General features: G+C 38.2%; 1 protein-coding gene across 2 annotated transcripts in view; it reads right to left on the bottom strand.

Moving 5' to 3' along the window:
- Positions 1-1,439: 1,439 nt before the first annotated feature.
- The window catches only part of smurf1 (SMAD specific E3 ubiquitin protein ligase 1), a 38,628-nt gene continuing 22,691 nt past the window's right edge, over positions 1,440-17,376 (bottom strand). Inside the window, exons 3-18 of one of the 2 annotated variants that reach the window (XM_079872416.1) lie at positions 15,623-15,731; positions 15,325-15,458; positions 15,114-15,179; positions 14,598-14,673; positions 13,916-14,154; positions 13,069-13,153; positions 11,455-11,601; positions 10,937-11,138; positions 9,179-9,282; positions 8,776-8,890; positions 8,409-8,587; positions 7,595-7,732; positions 7,119-7,239; positions 5,735-5,936; positions 5,268-5,352; positions 1,440-4,670 (exon numbers count right to left, since the gene is read on the bottom strand). In XM_079872416.1, coding sequence (XP_079728542.1) covers positions 4,571-4,670; positions 5,268-5,352; positions 5,735-5,936; positions 7,119-7,239; positions 7,595-7,732; positions 8,409-8,587; positions 8,776-8,890; positions 9,179-9,282; positions 10,937-11,138; positions 11,455-11,601; positions 13,069-13,153; positions 13,916-14,154; positions 14,598-14,673; positions 15,114-15,179; positions 15,325-15,458; positions 15,623-15,731 — 2,102 coding nt within the window. In that variant the 3' untranslated portion in view covers positions 1,440-4,570. The remainder of the gene's footprint in view (positions 4,671-5,267; positions 5,353-5,734; positions 5,937-7,118; positions 7,240-7,594; positions 7,733-8,408; positions 8,588-8,775; positions 8,891-9,178; positions 9,283-10,936; positions 11,139-11,454; positions 11,602-13,068; positions 13,154-13,915; positions 14,155-14,597; positions 14,674-15,113; positions 15,180-15,324; positions 15,459-15,622; positions 15,732-17,376) is intronic. The other variant, XM_079872417.1, reaches the window with a different exon arrangement.

The following is a 17,376-nucleotide window of genomic DNA, read 5'->3' as shown; positions in this document are numbered from 1 at the left end:
AAATAGAAGTATATTACAAAATGTCTCCCTTAACATTTACTCTGAGGAGCCCTAAATAGCACACTATAAAGAACAAAGTGAACCGTCTGGTGCACTTAGCAAGCTAGCCCTTTTTGGTGGTTTAATGCAATGGTTAGGTTATGTGAATTAACAGGTAAACATTTCAAGACCAATTCACAAAACAAACAAAAAAAACAAAAAAAAAAAAAAAAAAAAAAGGGGGGGGGGGATAGTTCACCCAAAAATAAAATAAAAATGACATTATTTATGTGGTTTTAAACCTGTATGACTTTCTTAGATTGGAGAAACAAAAAATGAGAAGTTTTGAAGAATGTTCACGCTGCCTTTAGTAAAAGTAGATTAGTGGCTCTCAAGCTTAAAAAAAAAAAATACAAATAAAAAAACTATAATTTTTAATTTATAAATAAAAAAGAAAAAGCAGCACCATAAAATGATCACTTGAGTGTTTTAAAGCCATCTGATAGCGTTGTGTTAGAATGAAACAGACTGAAAGTCATAATTCACTATTCATTTTGCTTCACAATTTTCATTTTGGGGTGAAAATTCCTCCCCAAATCCCTCATGATGTTTGCTACTAGTGTTCATCAACTTGTGTAACACAAAAGGAATGACTTATAGGAAAGTATAACCACTATTTTTGTTCTTATCTTACCTATCAAAAAAAAAAAGAAAAAGTCTTGTGTCTTCTTATGTTGTCTGAGCCTGAGGACAGACTTGGTTCTTCTGCCAAACCAAAGCTCTGGCTTTCATCGTCCTGACGGTTCCAACACCGATCTGCATTGATCTCATTACAGATAGAGAAACAACTCATTTTCTTAAAGGGATACTCCACTTTAAAATGAAAATTCTGTCATCATACTCACCCTCATGTTGTTTCAAACCTGTATGAATTTCTTTCTTCTGCTGAACAGAAAGGAAGATATTTAGAAGAATGTCAGTAACCAGACAGTTTCTTGTACCATTGACTTCCATAGTATATCCTTTTTCCTACTATGGAAGTCAATGAGACCAGAAACTGTCTGGTTACTGACATTCTTCTAAATATCTTCCTTTCTGTTCAGCAGAAAAAAGAAATTCATACAGGTTTGAAACAACATGAGGGTGAGTATATGATGACAGCATTTTCATTTTAAAGTGGAGTATCCCTTTAAAACTGCAGGAAATAATCTGGATGAACACTTCTATGAGCATCAGAAATTTCTGGTTTGAGTTTTGCCTCGGTTAAGGTCACGGGACTTTATAATGTCCCTTCATAAAGTATTATTGCTGTCTGTTGCAGGATCGTGGCACCACTGTCAACCTGGCACCGCTCTCCTGTCTGCTAGCTTTTCTCCATGGATATCATTTTCAAAATGCTTTCAGGAAACTGGGCAGGGAAGACCTCCAAGGACATAGCATTTTTTTTTTCTTTTGGTTTGATTCATAGTTTAAGTCATCTACTCTCTTCAATTTTCCAGACATTTTTAATGGTGGAAAAGACACAGCAAACGTTAGCAGAGACAGTTAATGTAATGAGGCATTTCTAATTAACTTTTACTAGTGTTTGCTTATTTGCGCATTTTTTTCCCCTCCCCCAGAGTGTTGGGCAATTAAGAAAACATATCTAAAGGTAATAATAGCTGTTATTATGCCATGTTCACGCCATTTTGAAATTACCGTAATTACGAGATGACAACCCGTGACGGTCTACACGGAGCTGTCTTCAGAATTGTTCTTGTGGCAAAACTATCAACGAATCTGCCACGGTTGACTGATCGGAGCTGTCAAAAAAACTCAAGTTTACAAGTTGAAATTACAAGTTCTACAATGACATGAACGCTTTTTACGAGTCGGAATCTTGTAATTACGGTGAATCCGACATGGCATGAACGCATTATTATAATTATTACAAAACAGCTATATTTGCTCGGACGTAAAAAATAAATAATTCTATTTTCTTTTGGGAATAAATTATCACAATGTTTCCCTTCCTGACAAAATATTGCACCACCTTGCTTATGGAACGTCTACATATTCAGCATTCACATCACAATCTGAATGTAATTATAGGCCAGAACTGTGGACGGCTTGGACACAAGGCAGCGCTTGTGCTCTCAGCACAGATGCCAAAGAAATCACCTGATCCTTCATTATTTTTGCAGAGAAATAAAACTGAACCATGTATAATTATGAGGGGCAGCTGGCTTACTTTTCTTATCGTTCATTGCTATTAAAATTCATAGTATATGCAAACAAAGACCAAAAAAAAAAAGAAAAAAAAAAGCAATGAGAAGTGTTTTGCAATTTAGTTTCTTTAATATAATCTTATTTACACTGAATTTTTTTTTCAGAAATGTTTAGTACATAGTAAGTTACATTACTCTTGCATCGAATAAACAATGACACTCAGGACCTAATAATTGTACAATGTGATGATACTGGTCACATTACTTGGAAAAAAGGGTTTTCTTAGAGAAATATGAAAACAACTGTAACTTCAGGCAAAGTCCATACTCATCTTCAAGCTCATTAGTCATTCCCACAATTGCACAACATTAAACGTCACCTCTTTTGTGTTTTATGCAAGTTTAAAAACAGTTCACCACTCTAGGCATTCACGGTCTTTTGGGAAAAACAGCAAACTTCATTTTTTGCACACTTGTCAAAGACACAAATTCCGACCGATCCGATACACATTAAGTGAGTAAAGAGACATTTTAAGACAGAACCAAGAATATAAAGGTGATGGATTTTATTGCATATATCACAAATATGAACATGACCACCGGGGCCCAGCCTACATCACTCGCTAACTCCATCCAGGTCAAAGGTCGGGTGTCCACGTCCTCTTAACGTCCTGAAGAATCAGCAGCAGGTTTAAATACTTTGATTCATACATAAAATAAAAGAGATTAGTGTACAGCTTTCACAAGAACTCAGCCTTCTCTGAAAACTACGGAATAATGGTAATAGCAGCAATACTTAAAAGGACATTACATGGTAATAAATAATTGGTTAAAAAAAAAAAAAAAAAAAAAAAAAAACAGAGCGAGAGAGAAACAGACAAAAGTGGTTGAAGAAACACTATGAGGTTGGCTCATTCATTACACTTACAAAGAATAATCTGGTGCCATGCACAACAAGCACTACATAATGAAATCCAAGACACTCCCCTGCTCTTCCACCACACCAAAACCTGGACCAAACACCTCTGTCAAAGTCGAGGAGCCGAAGGACGTCAGCGTTCGTCCACAGGACAATAAACACTCCATGATGGGTGATTGTACACGTGCCAGCCAAAGTGCTGAAGGTTACTCGGAGCAGTGGTTTCAATAAAAGAGCCGCGAATAACAGTCTGAAGGTGATTTTTGATAGTACGATAAGTTAAAACAGTTTATGCTGAGTTACCACATGATTATGGCTAGATTCATTTGGAAAAGATTAACAGGGTCCATCAAAATTAAGGACAAAAAGAGCTCCTTTAAAACATTCGACATCCGTTTTCTTTGCGAAACTAAAGTAACGAGTCCAGTTTAGGCGTGTTAACGGACACAATGGATCCGAATGTTGTTCAAGAAGGTGACATAGAAGTAGACTTGCTTCAAAATCGGCATATTAAAACACCATTCATTTAGCATTACCTTTAAAAAAGTAGGTCGTTTGTTGACAACGGAGGAATGGTCATTGGATTAAAAAAAATGTATGCAACGAAAATACTGGCTCACTCTGGAAACCGCTGACTTTGCAAGGGCTTTGAGTCCTTCTCTAGGCTGCACATGATCGTTGTGCTTCAGCTGAAGAACATTAACACATGGGCGCTGTTACATTCACAGTTCCCACAAGAGGACTAAGACTCGCCGTTAAGCATGTTCTTGATCTTAGACAAAAAAAAACAAAAAAAACATTTCAATAATACATTAAGCAATCGAGTTAAAATTTCTACAATGAGAACTGATGAGTACAGGAAATGGATACCACTGAAATGCCATCCTATAGTACTGAACAGGATGCAAGGAAATAAAATAATTACGGAAACAATTGAAGAAGTTACGAACATACAGAGCACGACAACGCAGACCACCCTTGTCCTTCCGAGACACATTTGCTGTAGGTAAACTGGTTTAATGGTCACAGGCTCTGTGTATGTTAATATACTCCACCTAGACTAAAACATGGGCTCTACTTCATGTAGACCACAGGCTCAGCGAGGCTCTACGTACTGCAGCACAAACATACTCGCGTTACAGTCATACGCTATCAACCCATCGCTTCAGTGACAAAGACAATACAAACTGCATTTTTGAGAAACAAAATAAACGTTGATCCGATTTCTCCGTAACTTATGTGGTAATGTGAAAACGATTACCGAATCACACCGTGAGGAATCATTAGTCTTTGAGAGTTTTGCCCTTCGCTCCCCTCCGCTGCAGTCTCAGACTGGCGGGTGATGCTAAAGTCTGTCAGGAGACACCAGTCTGTCTGTCCTGGAGAAGGGGAGGGGGTGAGAGGGATGGCTGGGGCTGTTTGGTGGGTTTGCTGCCATTGCTGGCTGGCTGGACAGGGCACTCGCTCACTCCACTGCAAAGCCACACGTCTCCTCCACGGCCGTTAGGAGCTTCTCATAGAGCTTCTCGTAGGACTCGTAAGGCGGGATGTCGATTCGGTTAAAGCTGAAAGAATATGCGAGGAGCGAGTTCAGTATTTCAGCAATAGCCCTGACTGCATTCCATCTTAAATGAGTCCCATCATGCATATCTATAGTTTAACATTTATAAACTGACTTTTATTTCAGTAAAGTGCCAAATAGTGTCTTATGACCACTTCCACTCTCTCTGAGCTTTTTATTTATTTGATTTTTTTTACTACCGTGCCTTTAAGAAACATACATACATTTAAATAATCAAATGTGCTCATTTGGTGCTCAAGAAACATTTCTTATTATCATCAATGATCAATGTGGAGTTCAAAAGAACAACATTTATTTAAAATAGATTTATATATCACTATAAATCAATTTAAAGCATCCTTGCTGAATAAAAGTACAAATTTCTTTCAAATAAGGTCTTACTGAACTCAAATCTTTGCGTGGGACATTTGAATCACAAATAAAATGAAAACATTTCTTTTAAATAAAAAGATCAAGGAAAGTTGGATTCATCATATGACATGCCCCCTTTAAAGACAATAGGAAGTGTGCCTTTACATTTTCTGAAAACATAACAACATCTGCATCTTTGATTAGTTTGACGTTTTTAGCTAAATCTTACCATGTGTGGGCTTTGGGTAAGTTGTCTGTGTTGGCATCAATTAAATGAATAGTGAAGAGTCTTGGTCCTGCAGAACCTGTAGAACCTTACAAAGATACATTCTAGTTATCACTGTTCTCCAAATCATCACACTCAACAGAAGTGAGCATGAACACAAACTACTTTAAAAAGACACATTCACAACAGTAGATTTCATATTGTTAAAAGTGAATCAGATTATTCAGCAGGATGTAATGTAGGGTTGGGCTTTAGATTTGTTTGGTAGGGGAACCTGTGAAACATGTTAGTCTGCATAATAAGAACTGGGACAATTGATACATTTGGGTTTCATGTTGCCTTTAGTCAGGGAATTTTTCATTAGGGTTAAGGCCAATACAAACTAAATAGTGGCAGACTAGGAAGTTTTGACATGACAAGCACAATATGTCAGGTATATTAAAAGTGCACATGGCTTATCCATTAGCCACCTTGCAGTGCTTTGAAGCCTTGTAGAGGGACGCGTGTGGAGCCCGTGACGAACTGTAGCAGTCTGCCTCTCCTCTCCTCATCGAACGATTCAACCGCCTGCCAGAACCACTTCACTATGTTACTGTCAGCCACACAGTGCTTCAGCCGCGTGTTGGCCTTCCAGTCGTTCAGATCGATCTTCCCCAAACCACCAATAATGAGCTAAAATGCAGAGAGAAACATCAACATTATTTTTCAGAGAGGAAGGCCTATATGAGCAATTATGTATCATACCTATTTGCAATATGTTTGATGGAGATACACTACCGTATCTGGTTGAGGTCAGTAAGAACTTTTTTTATATAGCTTTATTTAGCAAGAATACATTAAATTGATAAAAAAAATGATCACAACTGTTTTCACCATTAATAATAATAAGAAATGTTTCTTGAGCAGAAAATCAGCATTTTAGACTGATTTCTGAAGGATCATGTGACACTGAAGAATGGAGGAATGATGCTGAAAATTCAGCTTTGACATCACAGGAATAAATTACATTTTAATATATTCAAATAGAAAAGAGTTGTTTTAAATTGCAATATTTCACAGTAATACTGTTCTTACTGTATTTTTGATCAAATAATTGCAGCCTTGGAGAGCAGAAGAGATTTCTTTCAAAAACATAAAAAAAAAAAAACTTACTACCCCCAAACCTTTAAACAGTAATGTATGAAATGAAAAAAGCAATATGAAAATAGAAGAAACTAGAAATTACAAGAAACTAGTTAACGCTGCTGTGAGGGTGTCTCTATGTGTGAGTGATGGTAAAATTGATATCTTTCTTCCGAATGCGGTTATCAATCTATATATATATTTTTTTACTCTTTTTGAAAGTTGTGAAGACACTATTCTGGGGTTTTTCTTTTGCTATTTGAGCAAATGGGAACTCGTATGCACATACCAAAACTTATAACTGTCAACACAAATGCATTAAATCACATTCACAAGCATAAGAGAACACACACTCACACTCCTTTGTAGTAGATCACTTAATTAATGGTGTTTAATAACCTAAAGGCAGATGGTCCACAGCTTGGCATTCTTAACCTCCTACCTGACAGTAACATTTCAAATTCAGGATTCAGAATGTGTTTATTTGCTATTTAATATCTTGCTTCTGTGTTTATTTAGCGTCGAAAGCATGCCTTATTAATTTTATTAAACTTCTTATTACTGTATTGTGCTTCTTGCATTGTGCTAATCGTTTTGAAGTTTGTTGGCTATTATAGCTGTTTGGTTGAAATGTCATTATTAGTGTTACGATTCTTCTATTCTCCCCTTTTAAAGTCTTTGATATTATTCAGAACAGTCTCTTCATCAGCCTGTCTTAAATGTCTGAATTACCTCAAGTTCCTTGTTGTCAAAAGGCTTGAGCAGATGCTGTGGTATGAGTTCGTTGAAGCCCTTCTGCAGGGCGAGGAACTGGGCCTCAATGCCTCGCATGAACCTCCAGTTGACATATAGCCTAACAGAGACACAATCAATCATTAGAGATCTGCAGTGGAACATGGAGAACACTAACAGGCGACTGTGCCCCACAGTTCTCCATTAACAACCTCAGATTCTTTTCTATTTGGCAATGACTCGCACACAACAAAGACTCATAAAAATTGACATCCCACTAACATTCTTGATCGGTAGCTTATATATCCAGGGTTCACTCAATCAAACTGACAGGGGAAAAAGCAGTGAGGCTCCTAAAACCTCTGCCAAGCCCCTTTAGCCAGGGTGAGTGCTGCCCTCTGCTGGCTGTCTGTCTCTGAGAGAGTGGTTATGTATCTGCTGTGCCTGGCAGTCCACAAGCTTGCTCCTCTTCATACCTCACATATTCTTTCTTGTTCTCCTCTGTGACTGGGATGTTCTTGCCGTTTGGTTTCAGCTCATGTTGGAGGAATTTGCCAAAAGCATTATGTTCTACGCAGAAGGTATGGTCCAAAACAGATGTGATGTCATTTTCTCTGAAAAACACAAGAAAAATATTTTGCAGTTATTCATACTGTTGCTTACATTCAACAGGCTACCCATTAACAATCCATAAATATCAAGCTGTTTGTTTGGCCACACTGAACCCAAAATATGCCTGTGCATTTTACTTGTTGTAATTTCTCTTGCAATGGTGATTCCATCATATTCTTCTTTTTTTAAAAAAGAACAACCTATAATACCAAGAGTTTTTACATTTAAATGAGAATACATTAAAAGCAGCACACACACACAAAAAAACCTTTAAATTCGTAATATTGTAATGTGTAGAAACATTATAGACACATAAACTGTACACAAGTATGAATTTCTCTACAAAACAAACTTCCTATTCTTGCGTCATTACATAGTTTTGAAGATTTTATTATAACATTTGGAAAATCATAAAAGCAACAGGCTGGTGTATCATTTTAACTTCTTGTGTAGATATTTAAATTAGTCTATTAATGTATTTATTTTAATGCTAAACAATAAGATTTAGAGGTTACTTATAATTATAATCTTGAATTTTATTTGTCACATTCTGGCTTGTGTCCTTTAAGAGTCTTTCAAGTGTGACAGGAACAACAGTGGTGTAGAAAAGTCTGTGCGAGATAAGTCCGCACTCTCTCTTTAGTCTTAAAGACTTGATTTCGTATGAAATTCACTCACAGGATCCAGACGAGGCTCTTGTGCAGCTCTGGGTCCACAGTCTCAAGGTCACAAAGCTGGATGGGCTTCCCCAGGAGCTGCTTGTAGAAGGGCAAGGTGAAGCCTCCATTAATGTAGTGCCCGTGGAAAACAGCCAGACCCATAATCCGCCCAACAAAGTGGAAGTAAGACAAGTGGTCCTGAAAAAACAGCAGAGGGCGTGACAGGAAAGTTAATGAGACCCTGCAACAGAGTCAATCTTTTAAAGCACAGATGATGACCACAAGGTCCAAGCAGCACTGCCTTTGCTAAACTTCTTCATAGCATACTGATTTACTGGGTCGTGTTTAAGAGAGAAATCCCAAGCATAGGTCACTGAATGACTTACAGGGTTGATGGATGAATCTGGGTTTATCTGTAGTGTGTAGATGTTATCAGTTGAGTACTGAAACAGGCCGTAGTATGGATTCAGCATCTCATGGCAGAGAAGATATAACCATTCCCTGGAATAAGACAGGAATTCAGACAGAGAAGTCAGATTGACTTTTTAAGAAGATGCTCATATTTGAGTCTTGCTGGCAGTAGTTCAGTCTAAGCTCTGTGCTCAACAGGGGAACACCTGCAATATCGTGAACATGATACCCTGCATGCTGATAAGCCTGGCTGAGATTCAGCTAAACTGTTGAAATTATAAAGTCAAGTCTGGTGTATGAAAAGAGATGGGGGAATAATGAGGCACAGGGGAAATTAATTAATGAGAACCTTTCATATGGAACAGATTCATATGCTACCTAGCAACACCACCGTAATCCAGCCCCTCCTCTCCTCTAAACTTCACCATCAGCCGCTTCTTCAGGTCTTTGGGTCTCATCTTCATGATCTGTCTATAAGACTCCTATTGCACAGATAGAGCAGCACTTAGAGCAGTGACATAACAACACATTTATTTCCATAATAAGATGCAATTATGAGTGAAACATTATTGACATAAATGATACATAATTAAAGGGATAGTTCACCATAAAATTAAAATTAAGTCTTTTATTCACCCTAGGGCCAAAAAGTCAAGATCAACAAAAACGTGACATGAAATACAACCCATGTACCTTCTTCTATGAGGTGAACATATCCGTTGTGTTCGTCGTAACAAGAAGTTATCGCGTTCACATCTGTCAACCGCCATTCTGACTGTCATCAGACAAATGGAGCTCCGGTCCGGAGAAGTGCTCAAGGATACGTTTTGGGGATTTCTAGGCATTGTATTTCATGTTGTGTTTTTGTTGCTCTTGATTTCTCACAACTTGTGTGTTTTTCTGAGCGAGTCGAAGTGAACTGCAGAGCTAATAGAGTCTCACGAACGTTCGGTCGAGTACAGAAGACCAACGACCAAAGTCAGGATTTTCATTAAATAAATGAACTTGGAACACTTCGCATGGGATCATTCTGTCATACTTTTATGTCTTTTTTAAAAAGCTTGATGCTGGTCTATATTCACTGCCATTAGTATGAGCAGGACATTTTTTTGTTAAAATTTCTCCTATTGTGTTCCATAAAGAAAGAAGGGCATACAGCATTAGAACAGCAGGATGAGTAAAGTATGACTTAATTTTCATTTTAGGGTGAACTATCCCTTTAAACAATAATAAATGAAACAAATTTTAAACCAGCCTAAAATGAAGTTTACATTGCTATTTGGCTATTTTTTTAAGTCACAAAAACTAAATCAGATGCAAATTTTAAAAAGATGTTTTAAAAAGCAAGTAATTACATAACCGTTCAAAAGTATGGGGTCTTTTACTCAGCAAGGACATAACATTGTTTATCAAGCGATAATACAGACATTTAAAATGTTTTAAAAATGTATACAGCGTGAGTGCTGAGATGTGTATATATATATATTTCCACAAACAAAATATAAAGCAGCACAACTGATGTGCAACATTGATAATTAGAATCAGATGAACTGAAGACTGGAGTAATGGCTGCTGAAAATTTAGCTTTATCACAGGACAAAACTAAATTTTTAAATATAATAAAATAGAAAACAATTTTATTGTAATAATGTTAGTTTTCATTGTATTACATTTTCAAATTATGACTGTTCTAACTATATTTGAGCAAATAAATGCAGTCTTGGTGATTATAACAGACTTCTTTCAAAAACATCTTACTGACCCCAAACTATTGAATGTTAGTGTACACTGGGATGAAATTACAAACACGTTTTTTCTTTGGAATAACGTGCAGCGATGAATCTTATACAGTAAAACCAGCCATGTGTATTAAAGTAAATAAAGTAAAAATATGCTCTCCTAAAATCATCTGTCTCATGTTGCTATGTCCAAAAATGGCAGAGTAACTAAAGATACTGAAATTGGATCCTACTCTCTAAGTACATCCTACTCTCAGAGACCAAATAGAGAGCAAACCTAATCGTGATGCATATATCATAGTCACTTCCGATGACAAAAACAGTTCCACAGTGCTGTTAGAACTAAATTGCGCATGTTTACATGACTGCCACTATTCAGCTTTGTGACTGTGAGTACCTCAAAGATCTCCTCACGGGACACTTCAATGCGGCAGTGGCCGGCCTGAGGCTGCTGCAGGGAGAGCTCATGACGGAGAACTTTAAGTTTCTGGACCAGATCTCTCTCGTAGCGCACCGGTAACTCCCCGTCACCCTCCTCAATACCAACCTCCATCTGTACGGGCAAAGCCTGGCTCGACTCCTTCACCTGAGAGTGCTGGCTGCTCATCACGTGCAAAACACACACAAATGTCACATGTGAACCAATACCTCCGCACTTTCATAGCAGTTTATCAAACCACTGGACCATGTAATTTTCATGCATCATTCGGGTTACACTCCCACCAGGGACGATTAGGAATTAAATGTCGAGAATTAATTTAATAAACCCTTATACGAGCAAGCAACAATCATTACTAGCAAGTTTAATTACACAAGGATGATTTATTCATTGTGGTGAATAATTAACAGGATAATTTAAGAGCTGGGATGAGTAATCAGATGTTATGAGCAGAGCCGATGTGAAAGATGTTTTACCTCATGATGTGGTGTAACCTGGGGTCGGTGAATTGCGTGGTTCTATTATTGTGGTCGACAAAATAAATTCGTCCTGACACAGTGCTCCTGATCTCCCAGCCGGGCGGCAGAGGGCCCAGCTCCTCACAACTCACGCTGTTCAAATCCCTGAAGGAGCAAGCGCACCCATCACACCTGCTGCTCAATACATATATAATGACGACCTAAAACTCTGCCTCTTTACCCTCTTCCTTGGTGGGAAATTAACTTATTTTTGTCCACCAGCCACAGTGGTGAAATAATATTCCAATTTAAAAGAACTGTTTTCTATTTTAATACATTTTGAAATGTAATTTATTCAATTATAATTGTTTAATTATTATTCAATTTATATTTTTCAATGAATAGAAAGTTTAAAAACACAGCATTTATTTTAAATAGAAATCTTTTGTAACATTATAATGGTCTAAACTGTGACTTTTTATCAGTTAAATGCATCCTTGCTGAATATAACTATTGTCCATTCAAGTAGAGCTAGAACTTATTACCCAAATAGAAAAAAGCTGCAAGGCATTACATGACAAAGATGCCCACCAATCAGACAGACTTGTCTTATTTACAGAGATGTTGGCGCAACTAAAGATCCAAACAAACAGTCGACAGCGTTAAGCTAAATTTGAAATAAAGATAAAATGAGTAACATGTTTAGACCAGAGATTAAAAAGAATGGAAACTATTGGTTGTGAGCACATAGTGCAACGTGGGATAAGCAAAGAATCTGATTGGCCAGTGAACGTGCACATGTCACACAGGAGCAGGTGTGTGTGAGAGTCCAAGCGTGCAGAGAGATCTTTGTTTGTGAAGCAGACGTGCTTTCCCTTCCCAAGTTGGTGATACTGGTTATAAAACCAAAGGAGAAAGATCCTAAAATCTGTATGCTGTGTTTATTTAAGGACAGCTGGGAAAAGCCACAATGTATTCATCAACTTTATGATACACCACTGGTTCAGCTAAACATATGAATTAGCACTGAATTTAAGAAAATTAATTTAGATCATCAACTTCTTGTCTGGAAGATCTTCAATAAATTTCATCAGTGATCAAGAATCAGATGTTTTGGAGTTTTTCCATGCACCCTCTACAACTGATTGAAAGCCTTTTTCAAGTCTGGACAGACATTGAAGCTGAGAATAACTTGGAAGACAGTGCATTTTCAAAACATCACATGTGCATGTTGAATATACAAGTATGTTGTTGGGCCAATCTAAAAAAAGGCCCATTTGAGGTCACACGCTACAGTGACTGATAAGGTAAAATAGCCTGCCACTGTGCAATAAGCACTTGTGGTGGACTAGTGGCTTGTGTTGATTTCCCACCCTGTGTTGATCCCATCACTAACAGGCTGCTTCTCAAGTCTCTTTCCTGATGCTCCTGAAATCATTATTATGATGACGAGCAAATTATTAAGTTTCGCAATGTCAACAGTAGCAGCTATTAAGTGAGATTACTGATTATTAAGTTAGCTGATTGTGGACATTAAAGAGCTATGATTAGAGCAATATCACAATAGCAGTGAGGAGAAATCAAACAGGGGCAATCGTTATTTCAGCAAAGGCGGGTGGTGATTAAACCTACCGGGGTATTCTGGGGTCATGCCAGGTGCTCACGCCAGTCTGTGTGTGCAGAAAATAGACCTGGCCCTGCACAGTGGTCCTTTGCTCTGAATTAGAAAAGAGAAGAGACACATGTCAAGAGTGAAAGAGCAACAGCTAACTCAGAGGTTTACACGTAACCTGAATGAGAGCCAGGGCTATTGCAAAGCATCCAGTTCTCAGACTGCACACAGCTAGTGTGGCATGTCTAGTCTGAGATTTAATTACACTGGCGCCGTCCACTGGTCACGGCAGAGGACTCGACCACAACACCAGAAGGGTCAGGCATGGTTACACTCCAATGAGAGGCTTTACCACAGCCAATCCACCTGTATATTGCGGGCCGCAATAGCCACACGGCTCAACTAAAGTAGCAGTGCCACATAGAATAGACTTCTTTCAGAGCTCAGACTCTCCGGTTCACTGCACTTCAGTAGCCTCTACCCAGAGCGCTAAGCTGTATTAGTCTCAGTGGACTTCAGGAGTACTGAGGGTAAGAGATCATGTATACACACTGAGAAGAGCAAAACTGCATATTTTTTGTGAAATATTTATAAATAAATCTTTTATTGCAAAACTATCACTTAAAAAACAACAGTGACTTGTAGATTAAACATAATGACAGGAAAATTGCTCACACCAGGTGATTTGAAGTGTATTGAAGTAGGTGAAATTTGTTACAAAAGCAGTGTCTCGATATCAAGTAGTGTTTTAAAGCACCGGCACTAAAAATAAAGAGCTAAAACAATTTGATAAAAAAAATGAAATAAATCTAGGTAAACTTCATTAACTCGACCATGCTGACTCACTGCTAATATGCACACACTTACCGTAGCCCTCAGGGAGGTCGGGGGACTGGTGTCCGTGTGGTCTGTTTTGAGGTGTGTGTGCGTGCCCTCGGGAATCTTGGTTTCTGATCCGTTGTGCTTGGAGTCGTTGCTCCTGATTGGGTGACTCAAGTGCACGGCAGTTTCCTCCGCCAGCGGCCCCTGTGGGATCTGTGTATGGCATGGGCTCCTCCATGAAGCAGCTGAGAGGCCGTCCAGGCCCCGAATCCTCAAAAACTGGCCTGAAACATATACAGATCAGATGTGAAAACACGGCTACATCAACACACAGACACAAACATTTAGGACAACATAAAACTGCCCCTAATATTTTAACAACTGTCTCAGGACCTATCCTACACAAATAAGTCATTTCATAATCTACCATGACATGTAATAATTTTCATGTATCATTTCCAAAATGACTTTTTAGCTGATTTAACACAGGTGGCATAGGTGTGGATAGGTAATATCATAATCATCTTACACAAAAGAAAGTTCAGCCCTTTATTATTTTTGCAGACTGGGCCAAATGTTCTGACTAAGTATTGATGATTAAACAGTGATGAACTGTGAAACTAACTGGTCTTTAGGAAGCTCAAATAAAGTGCTTTCTATCTGGGCAGGTAGCCAGTCAGTTCCAGTGCTAAATAAATGTGCATCTTCAGGACAGAGGACGACTCACCCTTCATTCTCTACTAGTCCTCTACAGTCGACCACAGGCCCTCCACTGCCAATTCTGTCTCTGGTTTGCAGGCTCACTACAAAAGTGAAGAAAACGGTTAAGAAAGGTCTTCCCATTGACTTATCTTCGTTAAGCAGAAAATACTGATTTAGCGATGAACAACTGATTTTTGTTTGAGAATTTATATTCAATTTTACACAGTGGTTACAAAGTATTTTGAAATTTAAACCATATAAAAAAAAAGTATGAACTTCATTGCATTAAATACAAAATATCCAACTAAGTGGCCTCTGCAAACAAATAATGCTAGTGCTTTATTCAGAATTACACTTTTATGAGGAAAATGTCGTCTTAAAAGTTGACTACTTGTGTTATCTTTCTTCAAAATTAACACTTGGTTTGATATTTTGTTATCCAGTGCAAATACATCCATTTAAAAGTGTTGCTAAATACATTTTGGGGCCATTGTACCTGAAAAGCTCTGTACAAGTTCTACCTGCACTGTTCAATACATACCAACGATTTGCCCACGGACGGCATCACTGTCAGATGGGTTCAACTTGCACAAGTCTAAACGCTGGTCTGATGGTGAGACAGATAATATGGTGTAATCAAAATTTTGATGTATGAGGTTATCAAACTTTTATAGACTGCAGAGAAAATATTAACAACTGTGATAAGGCACAATGAAGAGATTACGGCTGGCTATAAAAAGTGTCACACTCACAGCCTGTGTCTTTTAGTCTGCTGATGGCGTTGGACAGGAGCCGAACACAGCCCAAGAAACCCGCCCCCTGCTTCTTATGGATCTTCTTATGGTTCCATACACTAATGGTGATTGAGTCTGTCTTCCCAATATACCTGTGGAAAAACTCAATTTAGCAAGTTCCTCCAGTGAACTTCTGTTTCAAATAACTAGCTAACATTATTTTAAAGATTAACTAAATTACTGAAACTGCACAACATCATGAATACCACTTAGAACATTAAAAAAAAATCTGCCATTAGTAAGGAAATTTGCTCACAAGTCGTAATGCTGATTCCACTTGGGGTCCAATGTGCTTTTGACCGTGTCTGTAGAGTGGCATTGACCCGAGCCATCCACCACCACTTTGGCGAAAGGATCAGGCAACCCTGCAGCAGAACGACAGTGTGGCAGGAATACAAATAAACAACTGAGGACAAACTCGGCCGTCACACACTGTCCTCACTCTGCCCTCTGAAAGAATATGTACAATCTGGACAGCTAAGCAGCTTCCACAATGACAGCTCCAAGAATTTAGATAGACTGCAAATATTTGGATTTATTTTTTCTCCAGAGTCCTAGACCAAAAAGGTGATGTGGCGTGTAGCCAAGTATGGTTTCGCATACTCGGATTTTATGCTCTGCATTTCACCCATCCAAGTGCACACACACATACCAATGAGTATTGAACACACACCCGGATGCAGTGGGCAGCCCTTTTTGCTGGGGCGCCCGGGGAGCCCAGTCAAACTTGGTGCCTGGCGGCACAAGGGCACCTCAGTTGCAGGTAATGAGGGTGGTAGAGAGCGCTGTTCATTCACTCTCCAACTACATTTCCTGCTAGTACTGAGACTCGAACTAGCGACCTTCGGGTTACAAATCCGACTCTCTAACCATTAGGCCACAACATGATATTAAAAATGTTTTCAGCTTATATAAAATTATATAAACTAAGATGACCAACTTGAACGAACAACTCACGCAGAAGCATGTACCTCATTGTAAGGAGATGTGTGGCAAATTAAATCAATGTGTTCTAAAATCAGCTCAAAATATCAAATATGTTTGACTGGGTGTATTCATAGTCTGCAGCAAAAAAAAAAGTATAAAAGTGTAAAGTAAATGTGCCAATCATACACTACACAACTTTCTGTAAAAATCTGTCAACTCCGACTGGCCAATACCTGCAAAACGACTCGGAGATGGCGGTTGACTTTCGGCAATTTGGGCAAAAGTCATGTAGTATATTCCAGCCTTGAGAGTATTTTGGCCTGACTGAAAAATTACAGTTAAATTTTGCTTTATGGTTCAAACATGTCACTGACCACACCCAAGCAATTCTTCATTAAAACAGATTCCAACTTACAATTGGTTGGCACAGGTGAACAGTACATGTTAGTGTACATGCTAAACAATAACCAACAGTATTTTGGTTACATGATTACATACTGTATTTGGATGTTTCTTAGTCAGATGTTAGATTATTCAAACTGAAAACTTAGTATGAGACTGATTCGTGAAGGTGTTCGACTGATTTATTAAAATGACCAGCTCAAAAGAGTAATTTCTTCGCAAACATTACATCATGGGTTAGATGAAATCTGCTAAAAGAGCATATCAACAGTCATTTTCCAGTTTGTCGCCAACTGCAATTATATTTAAATTACTGTTGTGAATGTTTATTTCCATGTCACATTTCTAATAATTTTAGTCCTATATTGTTTTGCTTAGCTATAGACTTGGCAATGCATTTTGCTTGGTGTAACTGAAAGTCACATGATCTGTGAACCGTTCATTTGGTGGCGTGATAATATGAGTCTTTTAACTGAAATTATTTGAGTGGGGAGAAAAAGACTACTGAAAGATACGTGCTGCATCTGTTGTAAAACATAAATACTAATAATTCACTGTATAATTACCAGGGACAATTGGCCTTGTTTTGCCTGTCTTCGTCATACATTGTCATGTGGCCTTTTGTTACACGAGAAGCATAATGGCCATGGCACAGAAACAGGATCTATGAATGACGCACAC

The sequence above is a fragment of the Squalius cephalus genome (assembly GCF_949319135.1).
Source record: "Squalius cephalus genome assembly, chromosome: 1".
Taxonomy (NCBI): Eukaryota; Metazoa; Chordata; class Actinopteri; order Cypriniformes; family Leuciscidae; genus Squalius; species Squalius cephalus.
Note: the sequence above shows the minus strand (reverse complement) of the source record. Positions and strands in the feature narration are given on the sequence as shown.